This window comes from Magnolia sinica, chromosome 17 (assembly GCF_029962835.1).
Source record: "Magnolia sinica isolate HGM2019 chromosome 17, MsV1, whole genome shotgun sequence".
Taxonomy (NCBI): domain Eukaryota; kingdom Viridiplantae; phylum Streptophyta; class Magnoliopsida; order Magnoliales; family Magnoliaceae; genus Magnolia; species Magnolia sinica.
In genome coordinates this window covers 57,123,932-57,147,267 of record NC_080589.1, presented here as the reverse complement: position 1 = coordinate 57,147,267, position 23,336 = coordinate 57,123,932, and the positions used below count along the sequence as shown (strand labels likewise).

Here is a 23,336-nt window from a genome sequence, read left to right as displayed (position 1 = left end):
GACTACAATTTGATAGCCATAATCAAGCAAGAAGGGTAAAATACTTTCTAGTCGAAAGTACCAAGCTATGAGGCCACAAGTTAACAACACCACGTAGAGATTAGCTACCCAAGTACACAATTCTTTAGTAATCTTATACCCTACATAGCGGCATACCTTAAGTTCTAGTTATCCTTGAGTTGCATATCATGTAGCATCACCATACATTCCATGGCATGATATATGATAAGAATTAGTATCCTAATTCTTTACAACACCATGGATTGGTCGTATTACATAATCTATCGTCGAATTGTGATAAGGATGATGATGTTGAATTATGGGACATCGAAAATATGAAAAATAGTAGGGGATGATGTGCCCCTTGGGTTGAGAGACCTTAAACCCTAATGGTACCTAGGGATGCCTCATCATTGGGCCGGGTGGATATATGGGTCATGGATTTGACTCTCATTGACGAGGCCAGGTTGAGAATGTTTGACCCACCTTAGGGTTGAGGTGGCAAACGGGGACCGGTTTGATTCGCCGATAAGGAGAAGATCGAATGAGGTCCACTACTAGTGTATGCAATGGAGATTGTAACCCCACTGGTGGGTAACGAGGTCAATTGCTAGTATCTGGTGCATGGGCATTGACCCCGATGGATCCTAAGTAACAACAATATATTGATCATAATTGAGATGATGATGTTCAGGAGTAGTGCGGTCAAGTCCGTGGTGAGAGGACTATTGGTAGATGTTTCTACGGCTAGCATACAGTTATTTTATGCATTTCACACATAATCACCCTCCGTCATTCATTAAGACATCGCTTTACATAGATTATCTCTTTTGGCAGTTCTTTCATTATGTCTTTTATATTAATTTATCTTGCAAACTTATCATGAGGACTTTGCACTTGTTAAGATATAAAACTTATTTGTCTTTTAACTACTCAAGTAAATGATCTAAAGATGAAAAACAAGTAGTGACAACGAGTTAAGCGTCACGTTGAGGGACTCATATGACTTTTGAAATTTTGAATTATATGTGTTGTATATATGTATCGTATAGACAAATGATGTACTTTTGGAATTTTGTAGTACCCAGTTTACTTGTATATAAATATTACCTATCTTGTCTCTGATGTTCCTCTTTTGTGAAGAATGAATGATGAGATCTATCCCTTACATTACTTTGCTGGACGCCAAGCTTGAGACTTAGTGTGTGGGCATTGGGTACCAATACCGAAGTTCGGCTTGTCGCACGCTAGATCCGGTAGATAAAGCAGTCGTACAAGACCATCGGGTCTGGGGTGTGACACTCAAGACACTCACCCATCGGTCCACTGGTAAAATGCATTTGGAAAAGATGCACTTGGTAGGCTCATTACACTTTACTCCGCCACTACCTAACCTCAACAATGGAGTATCTATGTACTCAAGCCACTCACCTGCCCAGTTCGACGATGAAGGTCCAATGTGTGAGAGTAAGAATATCTATAACCCATCTCAAGGTTCCAATGTCCAACTCCCGTAAATCCACCACTCTCAAGAGTAACCATAATGCAAATGTATGAGTTATCATGATGTGACAATTGAAATGCATTTAGTATATGGTAAGTCTGAATATAGCACTAAAATTAACATTTATTGAAGTCCAAGTACAATATATTCGGAGTCTATAATACGAGCTCACTCACAATTCATAATATTATGATTTAGAGGTTTAGGATATCCGTATATGTACACATACACTATATCAACTACATGAATTTATCATATAATTCCAAATTCATTATTTATTAAAGTGAACGTACATGTATTGAGAGTTCATAAAGAGAGTCCACTCATAATTCATAATATCATGATCCAAAGATCCATGTACATCTCTCCGTTGCACTAGACCTCTTTAACACAAAGGTCTATTCGTGTATAACGAAGTAATCTTGCTAGTGTATTCGAACAAGTCTGCTTGCACAGCATGCTAGTGTACATCGCATGTCGAATGTGTAACCCGAGTAAAACCCGAACAAAGTCTGCATGTGCATACCACTTGTTCACATTTCATCGGTATTATGTTTCCCTAAGAGTGTACTTGTACATGGGTTCCCGTGTACACCATCTAATGTACATCACGTAAGTCTAATAGGCTTGTTCCCCTACATGTGCAAGCATCGTCTCTAGGCGTTGTTGACCACGTTCAAGTGCTTATTTAGCCCTTAGCATGTGTTCGATTATAAATTAGACTCGTCTTAACAACCACAAGGTTAAGCTGTTGATCTACACATTCTGTTGATTAAACGTCAAATCATAATCATTGCTATAAGCATCATACTGTTGGCTTCTTGACCTCATGCAGGGGGCCTCGCATAAACCATAAGGTGGACCCTATTGCCCCAACGGTGGTTCACACATTCACACACACCTGTGGTGGGTCTAACTATCTAAATAGTGGGCCCATGCACATCGTGTCACGGTGGACCCCACTGGGTCGGCCAGCACATTTAAGGCCAATACACGCGAACAATCTGGTGGGCTCCACTGTCCAAGACACTTCCACGGTGAGCTCCACGATCTTGTAGGTTCCATGCACGGTCACATATATACCCAACACGGTGGGCAACTCGACCTAGTGGGCCTCATGGTACGCACATTCATAATGCAGTGGCCTCCACGATCTTGTGGGCCTTATGGCCAACACGTACACAGCATGGTGGTCCCATGAGTCTTGGTTTTAGCTTACATTTATGTTTTCTCTTGGGCTAGGTCGGTGTGACCTGATGCATAGGGTGGATAGCAAATATAAATTATAGTGGATCCCATGTCCTGGTGGCTACGAAAGTTTTGGATCAAACTGATGTATGTGTTCCCATTCAACCAGGTCCGCGTCACCCATCACTGTTAATTTCTGTGGTGGCCCCACTGCAGAAGCTTGTGATATTTCTAGTTTCCCTTCGTCAAGGTCCACGTACGTGACTTCATCAGCGTGGGGTCCACTGGGGCTTGAATCTGCCACCTACTTGGGCCCACGCCCTGAAATGGCGTGGCAAAAAAGGGGACGGCATGGGTGAAATGCACACACGAGGTGGCCCCAGCAACGGTTTCAACTGTAAGTTATTTGTTTGTTGCAGTGGGGTCCACTAGAATGTTGGATCTGTCTCATTTTTGGGTCCACTCTCTAACGTGATTTGGAGAAATGGATGGGCAGCGTGGACAACACCTACATCGCAGTGGGGTCCACTGGATGGGCTGCATGAATAATATACTAACATCACAGTGGGCTAGGCATTGGATAAACGGCGTGAATAAAATACATACATCACAGTGGGCCAGCCACTGCATGAATGGCGTGAATTAGATACATACATCACAGTGGGCTAGTCACTGGATAAACGGCATGAATCAAGTACACATCAAGGTGGGCCCACACAACCAGATGGCGTTGGTGAAACACACATTACAGTGGGCCCACACCCCTGCCCAACCACCTGGGCAGCATGGATTAAAAAAAAAAAAAAAACACTTGCGTAAGTACACCATCACACATATATCTACTCTCGTCCGTATGTATCACACGCGCAAATACACACATAAATTTTCATATTTTGACTATTAAGTAAAGACTTGGACTTGTTGACCATAGACTTTAGATTGGTCCCACATGACACGTTACTCCTCACTGACAGACTAACAAGCTAACAGAGAAAAAAAAAAAAGGAAAAAAAGAAAAGAAAAAGGCATGGGCTAGCAGCCAATTCATAGAGCATGTATGCAGAGTAAAGAAAATGTGCAAATTTGCATTTCAATTATTTATCAAGCACGAATACAACTCGAACTCACCTTATGGGCCTCTAGGTGTTGGTAGTGTATGCACTTCAAATCCAACTTGATTTTATACTTACATTCTTCTTTTGTATGTTGATGCAATTGTGCATGAAAACATTTTTCTTATAGATTGTATTTGATGCCATTTGAGTTATGGTGAAAGGAGTAGCTGACGCATGATTGATTTTAATCACTATAGAATATCAGAACATTCAGATCATGTTTGTTGTTATCCTATTGTGTTTTAAATGAACCGGTGACAACTTAGGATGACTTAAAATGTCTCCACCATTAGATCATGTATCACACCCTTCACCACAGAGTATGGATGTTTACTTGTTTACAGATCCTAGTGTCAGGCCCAATTGGACATTCATATTGGAAGATCTCATTTAAAGTCTTTAACCCAAAAAAAAAAAAAAAACTGAGAGGCCCATCATGCTTAGATTCGATTGGCTTTGGACAAAAGGTTAGTCTTTGCAAAAATCCCATCACTAAGCTCAAGCCAAACCCAACCAAAAGCAAGCTGGCCGACTCCAGCCCATTTGAAACCTATGGTAACAGTAGTTATAGGAGGGAAACTCAACAAGAAAGTAATATCGAAATAGAGATCCTTCTTTGGCTTGTTACTTACCCATTCCGGCATCCATAACAACAATGTGAGATATCATTTCAATTCGAACATCGTTGTTGTTGTTGTTGTTCCAAGAAAACCATGATTAAACAGCCCAAGATCAAGTAACAAACAGCTAATATCAACCATTGTAGATATACAATGAATCTAACATTCAACGCTTACTGTATTCAACACCGTCAGATCTATGGCAGATGATGAGGCCCATCCAAGAACGTCCATATCTCTACAAGGTTGTGGGCTTATCACCACCATCAATTTGCAAAAAGATTGTAATTAGCAGAACCTACATATAGGTTTTGGTGCAAACACTATTGGAAGGCATTTTCTGAAGCAAGTTTCTGAAAAGTTATTCAGCACCTCTATGCTAAATTAGTTAAACAATCATTTCCACTACAAACCAAAAAACACAATACGATCCTGAAGATAACTTGATTTACATACTTTGCCCCGTCATTTTGAAGGGGCACCTTCCTATTGAAGCAGGGAAATCTCATACATTTTCAAAGGCCCAGCCTCAGATGAATTGAACAGTCTCTATCTTACAAACATATCAGACCTGGGTTTTTTTGTTTTTCGTTTTTTGTTTTTTTGTTTTTTTTTGTTTTTTTGTTTTTTTTTGTTTTTTTTTGGGTATTGTACAGGAGAGAGGAAAAGAAGAAAACAAAAAAGAAGGCAAAAGAACACTATAGTTTGGAATCACTTCTTTTGGAAGGTTACCATACAAAAGAAGGCAATGATGCGGAAAACTATACCGTAAGTGATGAGGACGAATATACAAAGGCTCCAGTCATGAAGATCGTACTCACTGCTCATAAGTGAGGCACAGCGAGTTACCAGCCACACTCCAGAATACCTGTAGCAGTGAAAATGTAACACACAAGCCAAACATGATTAGTTATGGATTATGGGCTTTTTAATCAATTGCGGAATTCTGATACAGATACAGAGGCGAAGATTTCCTTGGGGTTTTCCTTTCTACAAATCAAGTGGAAGAATAAACTTTGTGATATAAAACAGTTCATCCAGACATTTGGTTCACACCGCTATCAATCTGCACCATCCAACTGATGGCCATAGCCCAAGTTGTACCAATCAAATGATCTCGCCCATCTGATCAAGAGACTTGTTGGTAAACAATTTCCAGTAACTTTTGCAACCCTCGAAAAGCAGGCTACTGGTTGGTTGGATGGCTAGGAACAACCAAGCAGCAATCCTTAGGATCAGAGAGTTGTCCCACTAGATCGATGGGCATGTGCATCGATTGGAGAGTAGGTATAGTTTCTACATCCATTTCTACGCATGATTTATACATAGAACCATTCCTTAATTTTCCATTGTTGTCCAACTTCACCATATGAGAATTTTCTGGAAATTCATTTGTATAAGATGTGTGACAAACATAAAATGTCAATCAAACTAAATTTTCCAAATAGTGAAGATTCTAGTTATAGTTTCACATAGAGGTTTGCTAAGCCCACACTCTACAAAGAATTCCATCTATGCCCCGCCACATGCCAGTCTGGAAGACAGTGCAATATCCAAGCCATCCACTAGGTGGGTCCAAACTTGAGGATATTCTTGACTAAAAATAAGGCTGGTCCACTGATAAGGTTGGCCATGATGTTAGAAACATGTGGACATCTTAGAAACCTTCAGACGATTTTTCTTCAGCCACGTGTTTGTTTAGTAAACTGTGGCCCAACTAATTAGCTGACCGACCTGATTCTTGGTCGATGGCATCTTCATAGTGGGAACCCTCTGATGGGCAGATTGGATCTCATAGCTATGGGCCATGCTGGCACATATGGTGGAGTGTACAGGAGCTGCCTTGTTCACATAAATGCATTTAGAAAGTTAACCCACTTTCCTATATATTTAAAGAAGCATGGAACCTCTTTATCTTGAAGTCACCTATAGGGCTTTAACTTGTAGAGTGCCCTAATTCATTGTAAATGCCAAATATGTGATGTTTACCTCTTCTTTGACTTGCTGATATTCTCAATCATCTTTTGTGTAGACCATAGAATGCTTACTAATTTCTACGATGATCATGATCCTCTTGGAAATGATAAAAGACACTAACCATCACATGCACTGTTTTAAATAACAGTAGTGTGATGCATAGCACTCGGCTCTCTATAGCGTGTAGCGTAAATATGTAGCGTGTAGCATAAGCTACACGATACTTTTATTCTTTAATTTAAAAATAGGACAAATATAATAAATAGTGAAAAAAATAGGAAAAAAAATATAAAAATGCCTAAAAGATGATTCATTTTCAATTATAAGCATATTCAAAAAAGTTATTAGTTATCATTTATCAAAAGCCAATCCACATAAGCCAAATCAAATAATTATCACATCAACAATTTTCTAAGCAAACCACTTTAATTAATAATGTCTCATTGAAACAAGTCACAATTATGAAAAGAAATAAAAATCACATAGGTTAAAAGTATCAAGTACAATACAAGTGTCACATTCCTCAACATTAGAAACAAAGAAAACGTGAAAAAAAAAAAAAAAAGTAAAAAAAAAAAATACATTGTAGCTTATGCTACGGACGCTACGCACTACGTAGCTGTAGAGTACGCTACATAGTTGTAGCGTACGCTACAGAGGATTTACGCTATTTGGGACGTTACGTAGCGCTACGGTCACGCTACGCTACATAGCATACGCTATTGCTACGCTACAGGCGCTATTTGAAACACTGATCATATGGCAAAGAGATTAGTTCAAAAACTAAAATGGACCTAATTTCCAATATGAGAATATTGATAACCTTTTCAACAGCACTTTAAACCTCCTTCCCAAAATCCATGGACATCTCTATTAGGCAAGACTAGCTGTTGCGGGCAAGTTTAAGAGGCACATGTCACACACTTCTTTACAATTTCGCACTTTCTTGATTTGGAAACATGGACGCAATGTGTATGGTGCTATATAGACTTGCACAATATCAAATAATAGAAATATATAATGCACGTTAGACTCTAACCCAATTATGACTTTAAAAAAAAAAAAAAGATTATTCAATTCTTCCTAAGCATTGATTCTTGCCAATAAAGTAAGTTACTTCTAGTTTATTTTTATTATATTAATTCTTCATTAATTAATGTCTCGTGGGTCGCTAACCAGCTAGTTTATAACCTTTCGACCCATATCTGAATCAATATTGGTAGTTGTATAAGCCTTTGTGGCTTGTACATTTTTCTTCTAAGAGTATTAATGTGCATGTGGAGATCCATGTTTATACGGGCCCAAGCATGCACTCACACATCTGAGCACACATGCAGCCATGCTTGCTTCAGAACATCTGGAAACTACTCTACATGATGAAAGGGTAGCCATGCCAAACCTTTCAGCATTTGCAATCACAAAAGCTTCCAAAGCATACTTCGTGAAGCATAACGTGGCCACACCCTTGACAATTTTTCCATCATGCTGCGTCGCTATGAGAGTCAAAACGACTGGAAGAAGCACAGACCACTGCAAAAATACCAGTATGTTATATAACGAAGAGATCATAATCCAAGATGAGGTTTCCTAGAAAGACTAGCCCAAGCCGCTCACCCATTCTGACTCACCACGCGATGATCCAGACTGCTCATCCATAAGGTCCATTGTAAATGGCCCACAGAGAAAACATCTCACTGATTGGAGAACCTCGCTGTCCATATGGAGACAAGTGAAAAAATGTTTTTATAGACCAGTTTTTCTAACTTAGCTTCTATGGATGATGAGATCTCTGTTGTTTGAATTTCTTTTTTCCTTACAGACCACTATAACGAAAACTTTTGATGAACAGTGGATGATCACATGGTGGGCATAAGGGGCAAACATTGCTGGCAAATCTCACAGTAAAAAAAAAGAAGGATGATGAGACACACGAGGAACTGCCTATACGTACCAGTTGGGCCGAACCAGGTTCTAGAAAGATGGCTAATGCATAGGCGATACCAGTCACACAGTACACCAGACAGACCAATATAATATAATTATCTGTAAAAGAGGACCTTGGATTGTTGAAGAAATAGAACATAGAAAGATAGACCACAGGCTTGATGAGTGTGTTGAAATGGTCAATTGTATCCTTTGATAGAAAATATGCCAGGCTGCTCATGCCTGAAGCACTCTCTCTCCAGTAGTGTAACTTGTCAAGTGAAAATGATCTCAAAGAAGCAATCTTGCATAAGAGAGCTGCAATTTGATGATTAAAAACTCATATTAGATGAGAAATAAATTTAGATAAATATATCTATTTAAGAGTTCTAAGTCACACAAAATTGACTACAGATTTGGACGGTGCGGGAGCAGGGAAGCTTCCATTTCAAAACTTTAGCTATTATGAACAACGAGCAGGAGTGAGAATCCAAAGCAAAATTTGGCACTTTGGTAGGTTTGTGCAACAAAGCTTCCAACTCTAACAATTTTCACTACAGAAACAGTAAAAATAGTACCTACTGAACATCCTAGATTTTATCGCAAGCCAGTTGGTATGCTCATATTCAGTTCTCACTACACCCAACTAACTTATATGATGGGGATGGTAAGCCAATTTATGCATACTCGTTTGGATGGGAGTAAACAAAGGTAAAATGGGGGGAATTGGGAGTAAATGGAGGTAAATGACATTTGAAGTGTGTTTGGATGGGAGTAAATGTATGGAAATGAAATGAAATGAAATGGGAGTAAATGGAAACAAAAGTGCCGCTACATACACGTCCACCATACATTTGGCATGCTAATGATACTCCAAAATAATCTAATTATCAGCCACATCACGAAAATCACACCAATAAAATGATCCAAACCGTCCAAAGGTTGACCATCTAAATGGATGATTAGAAAACGTTGGCAACTTGCTTGTTTGTGATCCTTACATTTGTGGCCCACCTGAGGCTCAAAATTTCCTCTTTTCTGGCTATAGTATATATTTCAATGGGCTTATTATAATCATTCTATTAAATATCACATATGTACACTGATTTGAGATATTAAAGATGATTTGGGATATCATATACATCTGTGTGAATGTATTGAAAAATTCTAATGCATTCCAATTCCTTTCATCCAAACAGAATATTTGAATTTCAAATGGATTGCATTTACTCCCATCCAAACACAACTAAGTAAGCCATTTACTCCCAATTCATTTACCTCCAATTCCATGTGCCATTTACCTCCATTTACAAGCTCCCAATCGAGCCCCAAGGGTACCTCATGTTGAAGCACTTTGCAGAATTCTTGGTTATGTTGGTATTCTCGAACATTTAGGAACCCTCTTATCTTCTAATGGACAATTGGATATCTCAAATTTTTTAAATGCTGATTGAACAGGTTTCCTCTAATAATCATTCCATGCCATGATATGTTACCTTCACTGGAGGAAACGTAGACAGTTGGTAAAGTAAACACCCATTAAATGTTCTAGTATAGAACCAAGTATAGTGTTATGGCTTATATTACTTGTGGACTTCCATGGTTGACAACTCCAGTAGGAGTTTGAATTCGAGATATTTATGCTGTTTACATGCACATGTGTGTGTGTGTGTGTGTGTGTGTGTGTATTGTGCAAATCTGGTGACAATTCTTATTGTTTTGGATCCTAACACTCAGGGGGACAAATCATATTGAGGTTGATTATCATTTAATCAAAGGAAAAGTTGCAGGAAAGGAGATTGACACTCCAGATCAGAAGTCCAAAACCAACTAGCAAATATTCCACCAAAGCACTTGGAGTAACCATGTAATATTTTAGCAGTTCCTTAAAAAGCAAGAGTATTTCAGAATTCTGTCAGCAGAAGTTCAAGCTTAAAATGCCTCCATGGTCTTCATGAGAATTTTGCAGTAAAGCAGTACTAAAATACCAGTCAGGGATTGGAAGCATTTTGACTTACAGACTGCAATGACGGTATACGTGTAACCAAGTGCACCAAAGGTTTCATCACTAACTTTAGCAAGTGTTCCCAAGCAGGCTCCAGCAAGTAACAAGATTAGATAATCCACTGCTTGTATTCTAGCTTCTCTTAGACGCTGCTTGCCAACCCTGAAAAAAGATAAGTCTATAAAAAACTCAAAAACCCAAGTTCAAGAAAACACTACAAAATTCTTTTTGGGCCTGAGCACTGAAAATCGCTGAATTTTTCTAAACATTTTCTTGGACTCGGAATAAATCATCCTTCCAATTCACCAAATGCACAGAAACAACCTTTCATCTTCCCTTCAATAATGTTCAGCGATCAAACTAACTTTCTGAGTGGTTTTACTCAAAAGGGTGAAAGGAATGGGAACTCTTTTGTCAAAAATCTCAAATTCATCTGTGAAATGGGTTCTGTGAGACTGGAGAGAAATGAAACACCTCCCTTCCTCATGATATTTATTTGCTCAAGTTTGTATATTCCATCACGAAATGATTTCTGTGGGACTCAAGAGGAAAAATAAGCCCTTCCCTCCTTCCCATTTTTTCAGTTTTGGTAGTGATCAATATTAATAGCCTTCATAGCTTTAACTTTGAAGAGCAAGTATAGGATGTGCAATTTTCATAAATAACCAATCTGAATCTGAATAACAAATCGTAAAGGTGCAAGGAAAGACTTTTGGTTACCTTCCAAGAAAGTATTTGTACTGCTTAAAAACACCAGGAGTTTTACGTTTTGATAAGTTGCTGGCAATTAAGAAATTATGCTGTATATTGTCCCGCTTAATCTCAACATTACACTTGACATCCTGCCACAGTCCTCCAGCAAAAGATTGTCCGTCAGAGTCAACAGCATCAAGATTTGATTCATTTGTGCCCTTTATATCGATACCCGCAGCATTTTGTTGCATTTCTGGGGGTATTTGATACCCGTTATAAAGCATCCATCTGATGGGCAGCTGTTTATAATTCACACTTGCACTTGAGCTTGGCTTCACTATACCCTCCAAAATGTCAATGTAGTGATCTGGAGGATTAACACGATCGGGGACAGTGATCCCAAGGCTTGTAAAGTATTCTTCGACTTTCTTTACCGGCCCATGATATACAGTAAGACCACCTTTGGCTAGAAGTATCAAATCGTCAAACATCTTGTACAAGGCATAGCTGAAACGGAAAGTTTCTCTGTACTGTTATTTTTATTAAAAAGAAATAAAGTTAAGAGACGTGATCAAACTATGTGGCATGACAAGCTACAAATATGCCCTTCCACTTGCATGCTCATGGTTCCTGGGAATGTGCACAATACATCATGTCATATTATCAAAAAACTATAATGGTAACCCTGTTCTGATAATATAGATAGCAATTGGGAATTAATTACCCTTGATGAATGTGCAAATACAGGAGAGCATATAAAAATGACCCATGCATGAATCAACCATTTTCTACAATGGCAGTGAACTGCACAAACCCATTATGATTATGGATCTCTTTACGACTTTAAGATTATTTTCTTCATTTTTGATAAGTATAACCAACTTTTATCATTCATGTTTTGAAACAATTGTTTATTTTCACTACTTTTATTTTTAATATGCTCCTTATATCACAGCTTTTTTAATCATAATCAATAATAGGAATGTATTAATGATGCCCTTGGGGTAAAATGCTAGAAAGATGGTCAAGGCAATGGATAAGAATCCCTAATACAAAGATATGAACACCAAGGACCCCAATCAAACTAAACGGGAGATTTCATAGGATAGCTATAAGACTAGCCGTGTTTTATGAGACAGAATGTTGGGTAGTCAAGGAATAGATAAAAAGGCGATGTTGAGATGGATGAGTAGCAAGATGAGAAAGGATAGACTTAGAAATGAACGGATTCAAGGGAACTTAGACTCAATAGGTAATACAATGAGAGAAAGTAGACTCCGATGGGTTGGCCATGTGCAACAGAGACCAAGAACTACAGCAGTTAGTAGGGGTGTCAATGGGCTGGGCTTGGGCCTGACAAAATCAGATTTTGAATAGGGCCGGCCCAACGGCCTACCCCAAAACAGTTCAAAATCCGGGCCGAGACCAACCCCAGGCCTGGCCCATTGACAGCCCTAGCGGTTAGGAGTGAATGAATTGGTTCAAATTGAAGGCTCTAAAAGGGCAAGGGGAAGGCCCAAAAGGGCATTGGTGTAGGTAGTAAGAAAAGGCTTGATACAGTCCTTGATAGTAGTCGTATAATTCACAATATGAATTGTATGATTCCTATTGTATCAGATGGGTGTACAATTCAAATCATACACCAAAATCACAAATCTTAAATAATTGGACAATTATCTTATGAATCGTATCAAATCATACAATAATTGGACACTGCATAAATGGGCCCAAAAATTACATAAACAGTCATTTATAATTTGTTATTCACTGTCTTCTTTTTACCATTTTGGTTATAAAACATGAAAAGGCCTCCCCTATTAAAAATATCCTTATTTTATCTTTTGAGAGAGAGGGGGAGAGAGATTGGGGATTTTGATATTCAAAACCCAAAACAAAGAAATCAAGATAGCTTTTTTATTTAGTCAATGAACTGAATGCCATTTTTTCCAACATGATTTGACACTCGAGAAAAGTACGAAAGAACAAAATGATTGAGGGACTCTTGTATGTTTTTTATGTTAAATTTATTGAAAGACCAAAATAATAATAATAATAATAATAATAATAATAATAAAACAAAGGGAAAAGATGAGAATCCTTTATTATCATGATATGCATACCATATAAATGTTCTTAACGGATAATATCATAGTATATATCGCTTTTCTTGTTTCATGTATGGGAAATGAATGATTGACAAGTTTTTAACTTTTTTCTGCTTAATTTATATTTTTCAGATGTCTTATGTTATTTTTAAGAAATCAGAAAATCTTAAAATTTAGAAAATTACAATGTCTCCTATATAATTTGCGATATGATAACAATTTTGATAACATTGCTTGATAGAGTGGAGTGGTGGTACATGATCATGCATCCAACCCCAATCAGTTGGGGTTAGGGCTTAGATGATGATGATAATCATCATCATGGGTTTTGCTAACGTTTCCACCTTCATGGGGATGTCGCAATGTCCCTAAACCTTTTGAGAGACATGTGGGAAGCCCAACTGTCAATTTGAATTGTCCATTTTTTCATACAACTAGGGACAAGAAATGGTGCAAACATTGAAAGACAGCCCGGATGGGTGGGCCCGTAGAATCTGATAGTCTACAAGATCTTAGGACCTTCACAAAAGCCAAAGATAGATAGTGCATGTCCAGTGGTCCGCCTAACCACTATGGGAGCAGAGAAGTGTAATCAACCCTCTAACTCTATGGTTAAGATGGCCTTAGATTACAATCAATGGTTTGGATCGTATAAATAACATACGGTTCTAGGATGGGAATAATGAGAGACCCCCTCCCCTTTATATAAGAAAGGGTCGGAGAGTTTGGATGAGGCTGGAAGTTATCTGGTCTCATCCCATCCCAATCTTATCTACACTTGAATTCAATTTTGAATTCTTTTCTAAATTTAAAAATTAGAATTTAATTTAAACATCCGAGAGAAAATGGAAAGATGGTATACAAAGGGAAACTTACGTGAGACCCACCAACTAGTGGTTGCCCACAAGTGGGCCCCACGAGCCCATGTCCAATATCTCTCACTCAATCACGCTGTGGGATGGCCACAATATGAATTGTTCATCTAGCTCGTCTCATAACAATCAGAACAAAAAATTGCAATCAAAAGAGGCGTGGGACTAACTAGAACGCAATTGTCTTCTAATAAGTGTTTAAATACTAAGTGGTCACCTAACTAATACTCAATAACCCAAGCTTTGCAATGTCTGTCCTAGTCCGCATAACCACACCAGATGGGGTTGACCCTCGATCTAAAGTACTTGGCAAACATACACACTTATCCAACTTATTGAGTTATTCTGAAAACTTAATTTTTGGCAAATATTAATTTGAATTTTTTAAAGTAATATTATAATAATATATATACTTTTGAAAAGAACATTATTGGTAAAAAATTGTTAAAAGCTCGATATTTCCTGCGGATATGTCTTCAAATGCGTACTAAATAGTTCTAGAAATTTGATGTAGCTGTCACAGGATCTTCCCCATGCAGATGTGTAATTTGGAATCGATCAAGCTACTTTCCTAGCGTAACCGAATCTGACCAATCAAGGCCATTTTTCATCGTACAATAAAGTAGCAACACTCAATCTCATCCCCGTTTAACACTCAATCTCATCCCCGTTTATACAAGAGGGTAGCCAAGGACACAAAGAGTCACCTACGAGACTGGTTATTCGTACATTGCAATGATTAGATTGAATCAAAGTAATCTATAACTAAAAGGTCCCAGCACGTGGCTACAATTCATGTCATAAAATAGAAAATAATAGGCATATGTCGGGTCTATAATACACAGGTCATCTTCCATGACTCAACTTACAATAATAGGCATATGTTGGGTCTACAAAAGCAATGGGGAGATTATTTTGTTCGACTTGATCAATCTCATCTTCAATCTTTTGGGACTAAAGGCGAATATGACTCACTTGTATCCTCATCTTCTTTTCTTCACAATGGAGGATGGTTCACACCTCAATGTATGAACATCACTCTGATTGTACCTCTTTGTAAATTTAAGGTTGGTCAACCCGTGCAAGTGGGTGGCCGACTTGCCAACAAAGGTAGAGATCCTACATGATCTAAAGGCAAATGTTGATGATCCACAAACCTAATCAATAATAGTGTTCAATACTGAATAAAAAGCAGTTTTTATGCATTTAATTAAAGATAAAAGTTACATGATACAATCATATCAGTCATGCTCTCCTCAATCCCATCTATGTGACATGAACCTAGAATAGATCTCTAGTTATAGGCTTCGTCATGGGATTAGCCAACATATCCTTGGTGGGAATGGAACTGAGGGCAATCGTCTTATCTTTCAATTGATCATGAACGTAATGATACTTAATCTCAATATGCTTAGACTTTTGGTGGTGTTTGGTTCCTTCGCCAAGTCAATGGCAAAGGTGTTGCCTATCCTTAACAATATAAGCTTACGAATGCCTGGTACAATACCCGGACCTTGTAAGAATCTGCAAACTGATTGACACTCTTGAATTGTAGTATAACATGCAATGTACTTGGGCTTCATAGATGAAAGGGTTGTGGATTTCTGTTTCTTGGTCTACCATGAGATAACTCCTCCTTAAAGCAAAAAATATATATCCTGAAGTAGACATTCTCTCATCTGTGTTGTTACCCTAGGCGGCATAAGAATATCCTTCGAGCTTGAGATTTGTGCCTTCATAACATAGCATTACATTCTTGTTTTCTTTGAGATAGTGCAATGTGTGTTTGACAACTTGCCAATGAGACTATCTCAGGCTACTCTGGTAACGGCTAACTACATAACAAATATCCAGTCTAGTGCAAAGCATGGCATGCATTAAGCTGCCTACTACGCTTACATAAGTTAATGAGGACATGACCGATTTCTCACATTCAATATAGGGGCACAATTTCCTGTCTAGCTTGGTAGTTCTTTTCCATAGGGATTTCAACAGCTTTCAAGTTTCCATCCTAAACCGCTCTAAGATCTGTTGTATTTAAATGGTTTGAGATAAGCTTAAGAATCTCCTAAGATGGTCACTAATGATTTTTACTCAAAAAATAAAATTGGCTTCACCACGATCTTTGATCTCAAAGTATGAGAAAAGACAATCTTTAATCATCATCAACAGTTGGATAACATTACCAACTCATAGAATATTGTCTACATAAATAGATAATATAAAAAAACGATCTTCCATATCGTTTCATGTATATGCAATGATCTTCTTGACTCATTGTGAACCAAAAAATGGTGATAGCTAAGTGGAATCTCATTTACCTGTCTTGAAGATTGCTTCAACCCATAGATAGATTTCAACAGTTTGCAAACTTTATTTGAGTGCATTTTGTCCACATATCCTATGGGCTATTGCATGTGTATCTCTTCATCCAAGTTAGCATTTAAGAATGCATTGTAATCCTTATAGCCATCTGATATAATCCTAAGTCTAAACTTGCAACAATGGACAGGATCATACGGATCGAGGAAAATTTTGCAACTAGTTAAAAATTCTTCTCATAATCAACACCTTCTTTCTTTGTGTATATCTCTTCATCCAAGTTAGCATTTAAGAATGCATTGTAATCCTTATAGCCATCTGATATAATCCTAAGTCTAAACTTGCAACAATGGACAGGATCATACAGATCGAGGAAAATTTTGCAACTAGTTAAAAATTCTTTTCATAATCAACACCTTCTTTCTTTGTGTATATCTCTTCATCCAAGTTAGCATTTAAGAATGCATTGTAATCCTTATAGCCATCTGATATAATCCTAAGTCTAAACTTGCGACAATGGACAGGATCATACGGATCGAGGAAAATTTTGCAACTGGTTAAAAATTCTTCTCGTAATCAACACCTTCTTTCTTTGTGAAACCTTTAACAACCAATTATGATTTCTTTTTATCTTGAGTACCCACTTGCAATTAGAAGATAGATCTATAAGTTCCCAAACTTTATTCTTCTCCATAGAGGTAATCTCTCCTTCCATGACATTTACCCAATCAGCCGAATTTAGAGACAACAATTCATCCTGATAAGAATCAAATTCATCATCGTCAATCGCAATAAAAGAGTAGGACTCACCCTCGATATCTAAGTTATTTCCGGGAATCAATCCTCTTTCACTTTGACGTAATTCATGAGCTTGTTGAGATGTACTCTCACTTTCCTGACAAATTATAGGAGTCTCTCCATTACGAGAAGTGAGACTCCAACTCTCTTGAGATACATTGGGGATTTTAAAATGTTCTATCTCAACTTTTAATTTCTTTCAGCTGGGATATCGGTCTTCATCAAAGGTCACGTTTTGAGATTTTACTTCAGTCCATCCTCTACGGTTCTCATAAACTAGAATTTATCCCCCTTTTACTGCATGGGGTACCTTATGAATACGCACTCAATGGTTTTACTATCAAGTTTACTTTTGTGAGGAGCGGGTAGCAAACATATCCTAAAGATCTCGGAGGGCATAGGACGGCTAGAGAATGAATCCTCTCAGTCCACATCTCAAATGGGGTCTTAGGAACGGATTTCGACATAACTCTATTAAGGACATAGACAGTTGTTAGTAGCGCGCCATCCTAGAAAGTAGTAGAGAGATTGGCATGTTCCATTAATGATATAACCATGTCCGATAGTGTCTTATTCCTTCTCTCTGTAACTCCATTTTGTTTTGGGGTATAAGCTATCATGTATTGTCAGATGATGCCAACGTTTTCATGGTATGATTTAAACGTTTCAGATGCATACTCACTACCTTTATTAGATCTAAGGATTTTGTTTTTTTCCTCAAGCTGATTTTCTATTTCAGCTTTATATTTATGAAAATAGCCAAAAGCCTCAGATTTATGTAAGATAAGATACACATCCATATCGCGAGTAAGTGTCAATGAAAGTGATGAAGTATTGGCATCCATTTCTAGCATGTACATTTAGGGGGTCCACAGATATCCAAATGGATTGTCTCTAACAAACCCTTGGACCTAACCGCTTTAGGAAATGGTTTCTTAGAAGTCTTCTGGGACAAAGTGTTCACAAAATGGCAAATCAACTCTAGATTATGAATTTAGCATACTAGAATGAGCCAGTCTTGTCATACGGTTCTTTCCAATGTGACCTAACTTCGCATGCCATTTTATAAATTTAGATACAATAAATTCATTCGACATAGTAAGTAAAGCAATGGGTGCATCATCACATTTTATGTTAAGAATAAATAAATACGAAACCAAACTTCCTCATGCAAAGATGAGGTTATTAAGTCTTAGTGAAATTCAATTTTTTTTTTTTTTTTTTTTTTAAAAAAAAAAAAATTTAAAAATCATCTGCTAACAACCTATAAACAGAAATTAAACTCCAACGCATACTCGATGCATAAAGAGTATCACGGAGGATTATTGTCCACCCTATGCACGTTTGGAGGCAGTAAACGTCAATCCCTAACACATCTTTGACGGTTTTTTCTCCATATACACCTTATAACTCATGTGGCTGCAAGCCATAATTCCTCTAGTCCTCAATGATCTCATGTTACGTGCTTTGTTGCACCTGAATCCAAAATCCACTCATTAGATAAAGTATCAATGGAAATGATTTCAGAACAAATGCTTGTAAACAAAGTATCTAATGACTTAAGAATTATCATCTTTTTGTTGGGGCACTGATAGGCATAGTGGCTGAAGTTTTCGCAAATAAAGCAAATCAAGTTGGACTTTCTCAGCTTCTTCTTTCCTTTTCCCTTATTAGGATTCGGTGTTGCGAGTTTCTATTCTTGGTCATTCTTATGAGCTTTCGACCTCTCGTATGAAGTGGCCACAAAAGTCTTTAAATGTAATGATGGAATCAATATGGTTCGAAATCCTTTTGATGGGGGCCCACGATTTGAGCAAGGAACGGTGCATTGCGATGGTCTTTTGATTCTCCATCAATTTGGACCCAACGTTCCTAAGGGCACCTATCATTTGCTCCATTTTGTAGATATGATCCTTAATGGGGAAGCTGACTAACATCCTATACTCCTAAAACTCCAGTTCCATTGCCCTAACGCGCGCATCTGACTTCTGCGCTAGTGCATCTTAAATTCCTTTAGCAATCTCATACACCTCATACGTAGGCATGAGTTCTTTGTGCATGTTGCTAATCAGGACATTACAGGCTAAGCGATTCTGATTACGTCACTTGTTGTAGTGATTCACTACGACTGTATGCTCTGCTAAATTATCAACTTTAGCTATAATTTGTTCCTCTTAAACCTTGTCTAGAGTGTGCGAAATGCCGTCCTCATCTAGAAGCATCTCACAGCGTAGGACCGATCTTCATAGTTATTTTCATCAAATTGTCGACCCTTGAGTTGTTCGGCGATTAATGTCGTGGTGGCCATTTCTACTTTGCATAAAGCATCATTACTTAGCTATGATCAAAGTTATTGGCACTAATCATCAGCATTTCTACATGTTATATAAATTTTCAAGCAATAGAAGTGACTAATTCATTTTAGATGAGATCTGAAAGTCTGCATACCTGAATATAGGCGATGTGGGTAAATCAAGTTCTCCAAGGTAAGATAAATAAGATGCTTCCACGAAAATATATTTGTATAACTTACAACCCTCCATTATGGGTGCATGCATCGTTTGTTGGAGGAGATGAACTCCCACTTAGGTTATGCACAAGCTTTTAATCAAATAACGATTATCCTAGCATTAAGTTTTCAATTTTTTAATGATAAAAGGGGCATTGCCCTAAACACATCAAGCCTAATTATAACATATATAATAACCTTGCCATAAGAATCAATGAAAATAAGTGCCAAAACTAATAATGTATCCGATCATCACCATTGATCGTTTCCGTTTGTGATAGATCCGATCATCACCATAAATGATCATCATCGATGATGGATCCTTTCATCAACATTGATCATCACGGTTGATGATAGTTCCAATCACTAGCGGACTCAGGATCAACAGTTATTGGACATATCTAATAAGGGATATGCATTCCCATGCACGCACACTTACACTTTATAACCAAGGAACACGTGGGTTAAAACATTTTGGTCATCATATCCCAAAATGTGTGGCCCACCTAACATTATTGTATATATGGACTTGATCACAATATTAAAAAAATTAAAAAATAAAAATCCATAATAACATTGATCTAATCCAAATTTTATTTTTATGCCTTTTTATTTTAAATACATAGATCGATCATCATCATCACAAGAGATCTGGACTGTTAATCACAAAAAGGGACCGCACCATCAATTGGATCTCGTTGAAAAACCCCAAGCCGCTTCCCAATACTTGGCCTAAATCAACTCGCAAATAGCCGATTAAGGGCTCTTATTAAAGATACACTTAAATCTTTTCAAGAGAAGTGATTTGGGCTTATAATCCCAGCACAACACATTTGGCATCAATGTGAGGCCCATTTAGGTTGTCCAATCATTCATGGATAGCATAGAATGGTCCCTTAACTTTGGAGCAACGAATGGAAAAGGATGGCATCACTAAAACCATCAAAACAACTCAATAAAAGTGGAATGGGGCCGAGCCCAGATTTGGGCCCAATTGATTAATAGAACTATGGACATCGTAAAAATAGTGATTAACACTATCCACTCATCCACAGCACACTATCCACTTATCCACAGCGTAAAAACCCTTCATTCATTTTTTTCCTTTTTTACATAGTTTGGGTGTCGCTGCCCAAATTACTTCCGTGGCTGTCAGCTCTAGGAGAGAGAGAGAGAGAGAGAGAGAGAGAGAGAGAGAGAGAGAGAGGCAGGCATTGTTACAGCTGCTGACGTCCAGTGGGCGGAAAGAAGAGGGTGGTGAGGTCAACCACCAGGGCTGCCGGCAACGCTTAGTGCTGCTACAAAGGCCATCAGCCTTCTCAATCTCCCCTTCTTTCTTTTTTTAATTATTATTATAATAATTTCTCTTTCTTATTTCACCTCACTCTTCCCTTGCTCCAATCTTTCTCTTTGGTTTTAATTCCCATTCTTGGAATAATATAGCCAACAGATAGACAGTTGAGTAATAAAAAGATGCCTATGCCACACAAATGGTTCAATCAAAGATCAAGCCATCAAAGCATATATTACACATTGATCAAGCCCATTCGATGATCTTGATCACATATTGGACTAATCCAACTGTCCAGATTAAAGATTTGGACCATTTAACTAATTTGGACAATTTCAAATGTTTGAATTGATCATATCAAGGATCTGGACCAGATCCAAGGTCGGCTCATTTATGGACACAATTTCAAATGTTTGAATTGATCAGATCAAGGATCTGGATCAAATCAAGGATCTGGACCAGATCCAGGGTCAACTCATTTATGGACACAATTTCAAATGTTTGAATTGATCAGGTCAAGGATCTAGACTAGATCCAAGGTCGGCTCATTTATGGACACGATTTAATGGTCCAATTGGTTTGTGTGGTCTATTGATCTAATCGAATGGTGTCAATAGAACGCACATGTGGCTTAGACTTGATGATATATTTTGAGTATTTCCTAGTTTAGAGTCTTCTTATTTCCCTTTTAGATGTGAAATATTTTGAATGGTTGTCTACTTTCCCATTTGGTAGAAGTTCATGTGTCAAACTTTCACTGATTTTATTATGTCATAGGTAGTCTAAAAATAGTAAATCTAGATTTGTGTAAGATCTCTTTAGATATTTAAGATTTATTTTTTAAAAAAAATTATCTTTATAAATACCTCAAAGGCCCTATGTAATACTGCAATTGATGAATATTTTGAATAGTGAATGGAGAGTGTTTCTTCTTTTCCTGCGACGGGAATTGTTCATTTTTTAGTGAGATGCCATTAGAACCATTGGTATGATGGCATCGGCTTTGGTAAGAGTGATTCTAGCTAGTTATCTTTAATTTTTCCATTGCAACAATAAATCTATATAATGTGTGTATATGTGTGCGCGAGCGTGATTATTCTCTACTACAAACGTTTTCACCACAATTATGGTGCAAACGATCTCTATGGACCCTAGCTAATGTGTTGATGACATCCACTTCGACCATTGTGCACACCCCCTTTTGTTTACTAGTGGGCCCAATAATCAGGCCAATCCATGATTCAAATGGGCCACAACAGTAGGAACAGTTAGGAGGGGGATGCCCACCCTCGATTTTCATTGTGCCCATCCAAGCCTCAAAATGGCCTGATTTTTTAGGTGTGTCATCATCTAGGGCAAATGATGCATATCAATGGATTGGGTTGTATATACACAACAAGTCCCTCTACAAGAATCAAGGTTGGGCATCTCCTCTCAACCGTTCCTCATGGTGTGGCCCACCAAAGTCATGGATTTGCTTGGTTTTTTGAGCTCGTGGCTAACATTAGAGGGTTTGCATGATGTTGGAGTGGAATCATCAAGACATCAAGCTAGGGCCCGCAAAGGTCATTTGCACCTCAACTTTGATGAAAATGTTTTCGATAGAGAATTTCCCATGTATTTATAATATATATAGAGCCGTGTTCTAGTAGTACCGGTTTGTGTTGGGGGCCCACATGATGTGTGATTGCATCCAATCCATCCATCAGATGTCTCAACTCATTGTACCCTAAAGGCCCAATAGTTAGCCACATCCATGAATCAGCTCGGCGGGGAACAATTTGAGAGGGGGATGCCCACCACTGACTTATGTGGGGCCCCAGTTTGTTGCATATATGAAATCAAGCTGTTTTGCAACTCAAGTGGACCCCGATGAAAATCAAGGGTGAGTTTACCCTCCCAATTGTTTCACTATGTTGTTGCTTGCTACCGATTCATGGATGGGGCTGAATTTTTAGCCCTGGGGTAACTTGAGTTTACAGATTTGATGGACAAGCTGGATGATGGTAGTACGGGTAACACTAGAGAATGCCCCATCCAACCATTATGTAGGTATGTTATCCAATCCATCCAGCAGGGTCGTCCCATCATGAAAATGGGATGGCCCAAAAGTCATATCGATCCAATCATCATATGGGCCATGTGATAGAAAACAATCAGACCACTCCAAAACCACCAAATTCATGTGGTGACCCACCTGATGGTTGGATGGGAATGATTTTGCGGGCTTCTTATTTTCATTATGGGGAAACCATGTTAGAGTAATTGGATTCCATCTTCCCTCCACACGCATGCACACACAGATTCCAACTTCTCTACACACACACACATGGATTCCATCTTCTCTCCACACACACACACACACACACACACAGATCTAAAGTGCAACCTTTGGGAACACAATTAAAGTTCCG

At 38.1% G+C, this 23,336-nt stretch overlaps 1 protein-coding gene across 4 annotated transcripts in view; it reads right to left on the bottom strand.

The window, feature by feature from the left end:
- Window positions 1-4,857: 4,857 nt before the first annotated feature.
- Window positions 4,858-23,336, bottom strand: part of LOC131230286 (ABC transporter G family member 28-like) — a 50,220-nt gene continuing 31,741 nt past the window's right edge. For 3 of the 4 annotated variants that reach the window (XM_058226127.1, XM_058226128.1, XM_058226129.1), the window contains 5 exons: window positions 11,053-11,532; window positions 10,346-10,494; window positions 8,356-8,645; window positions 7,804-7,934; window positions 4,858-5,295 (listed from right to left, as the gene is read on the bottom strand). In XM_058226127.1, the coding sequence (XP_058082110.1) occupies window positions 5,139-5,295; window positions 7,804-7,934; window positions 8,356-8,645; window positions 10,346-10,494; window positions 11,053-11,532 (1,207 nt within the window). In that variant the 3' untranslated portion in view covers window positions 4,858-5,138. The remainder of the gene's footprint in view (window positions 5,296-7,803; window positions 7,935-8,355; window positions 8,646-10,345; window positions 10,495-11,052; window positions 11,533-23,336) is intronic. The other variant, XM_058226130.1, reaches the window with a different exon arrangement.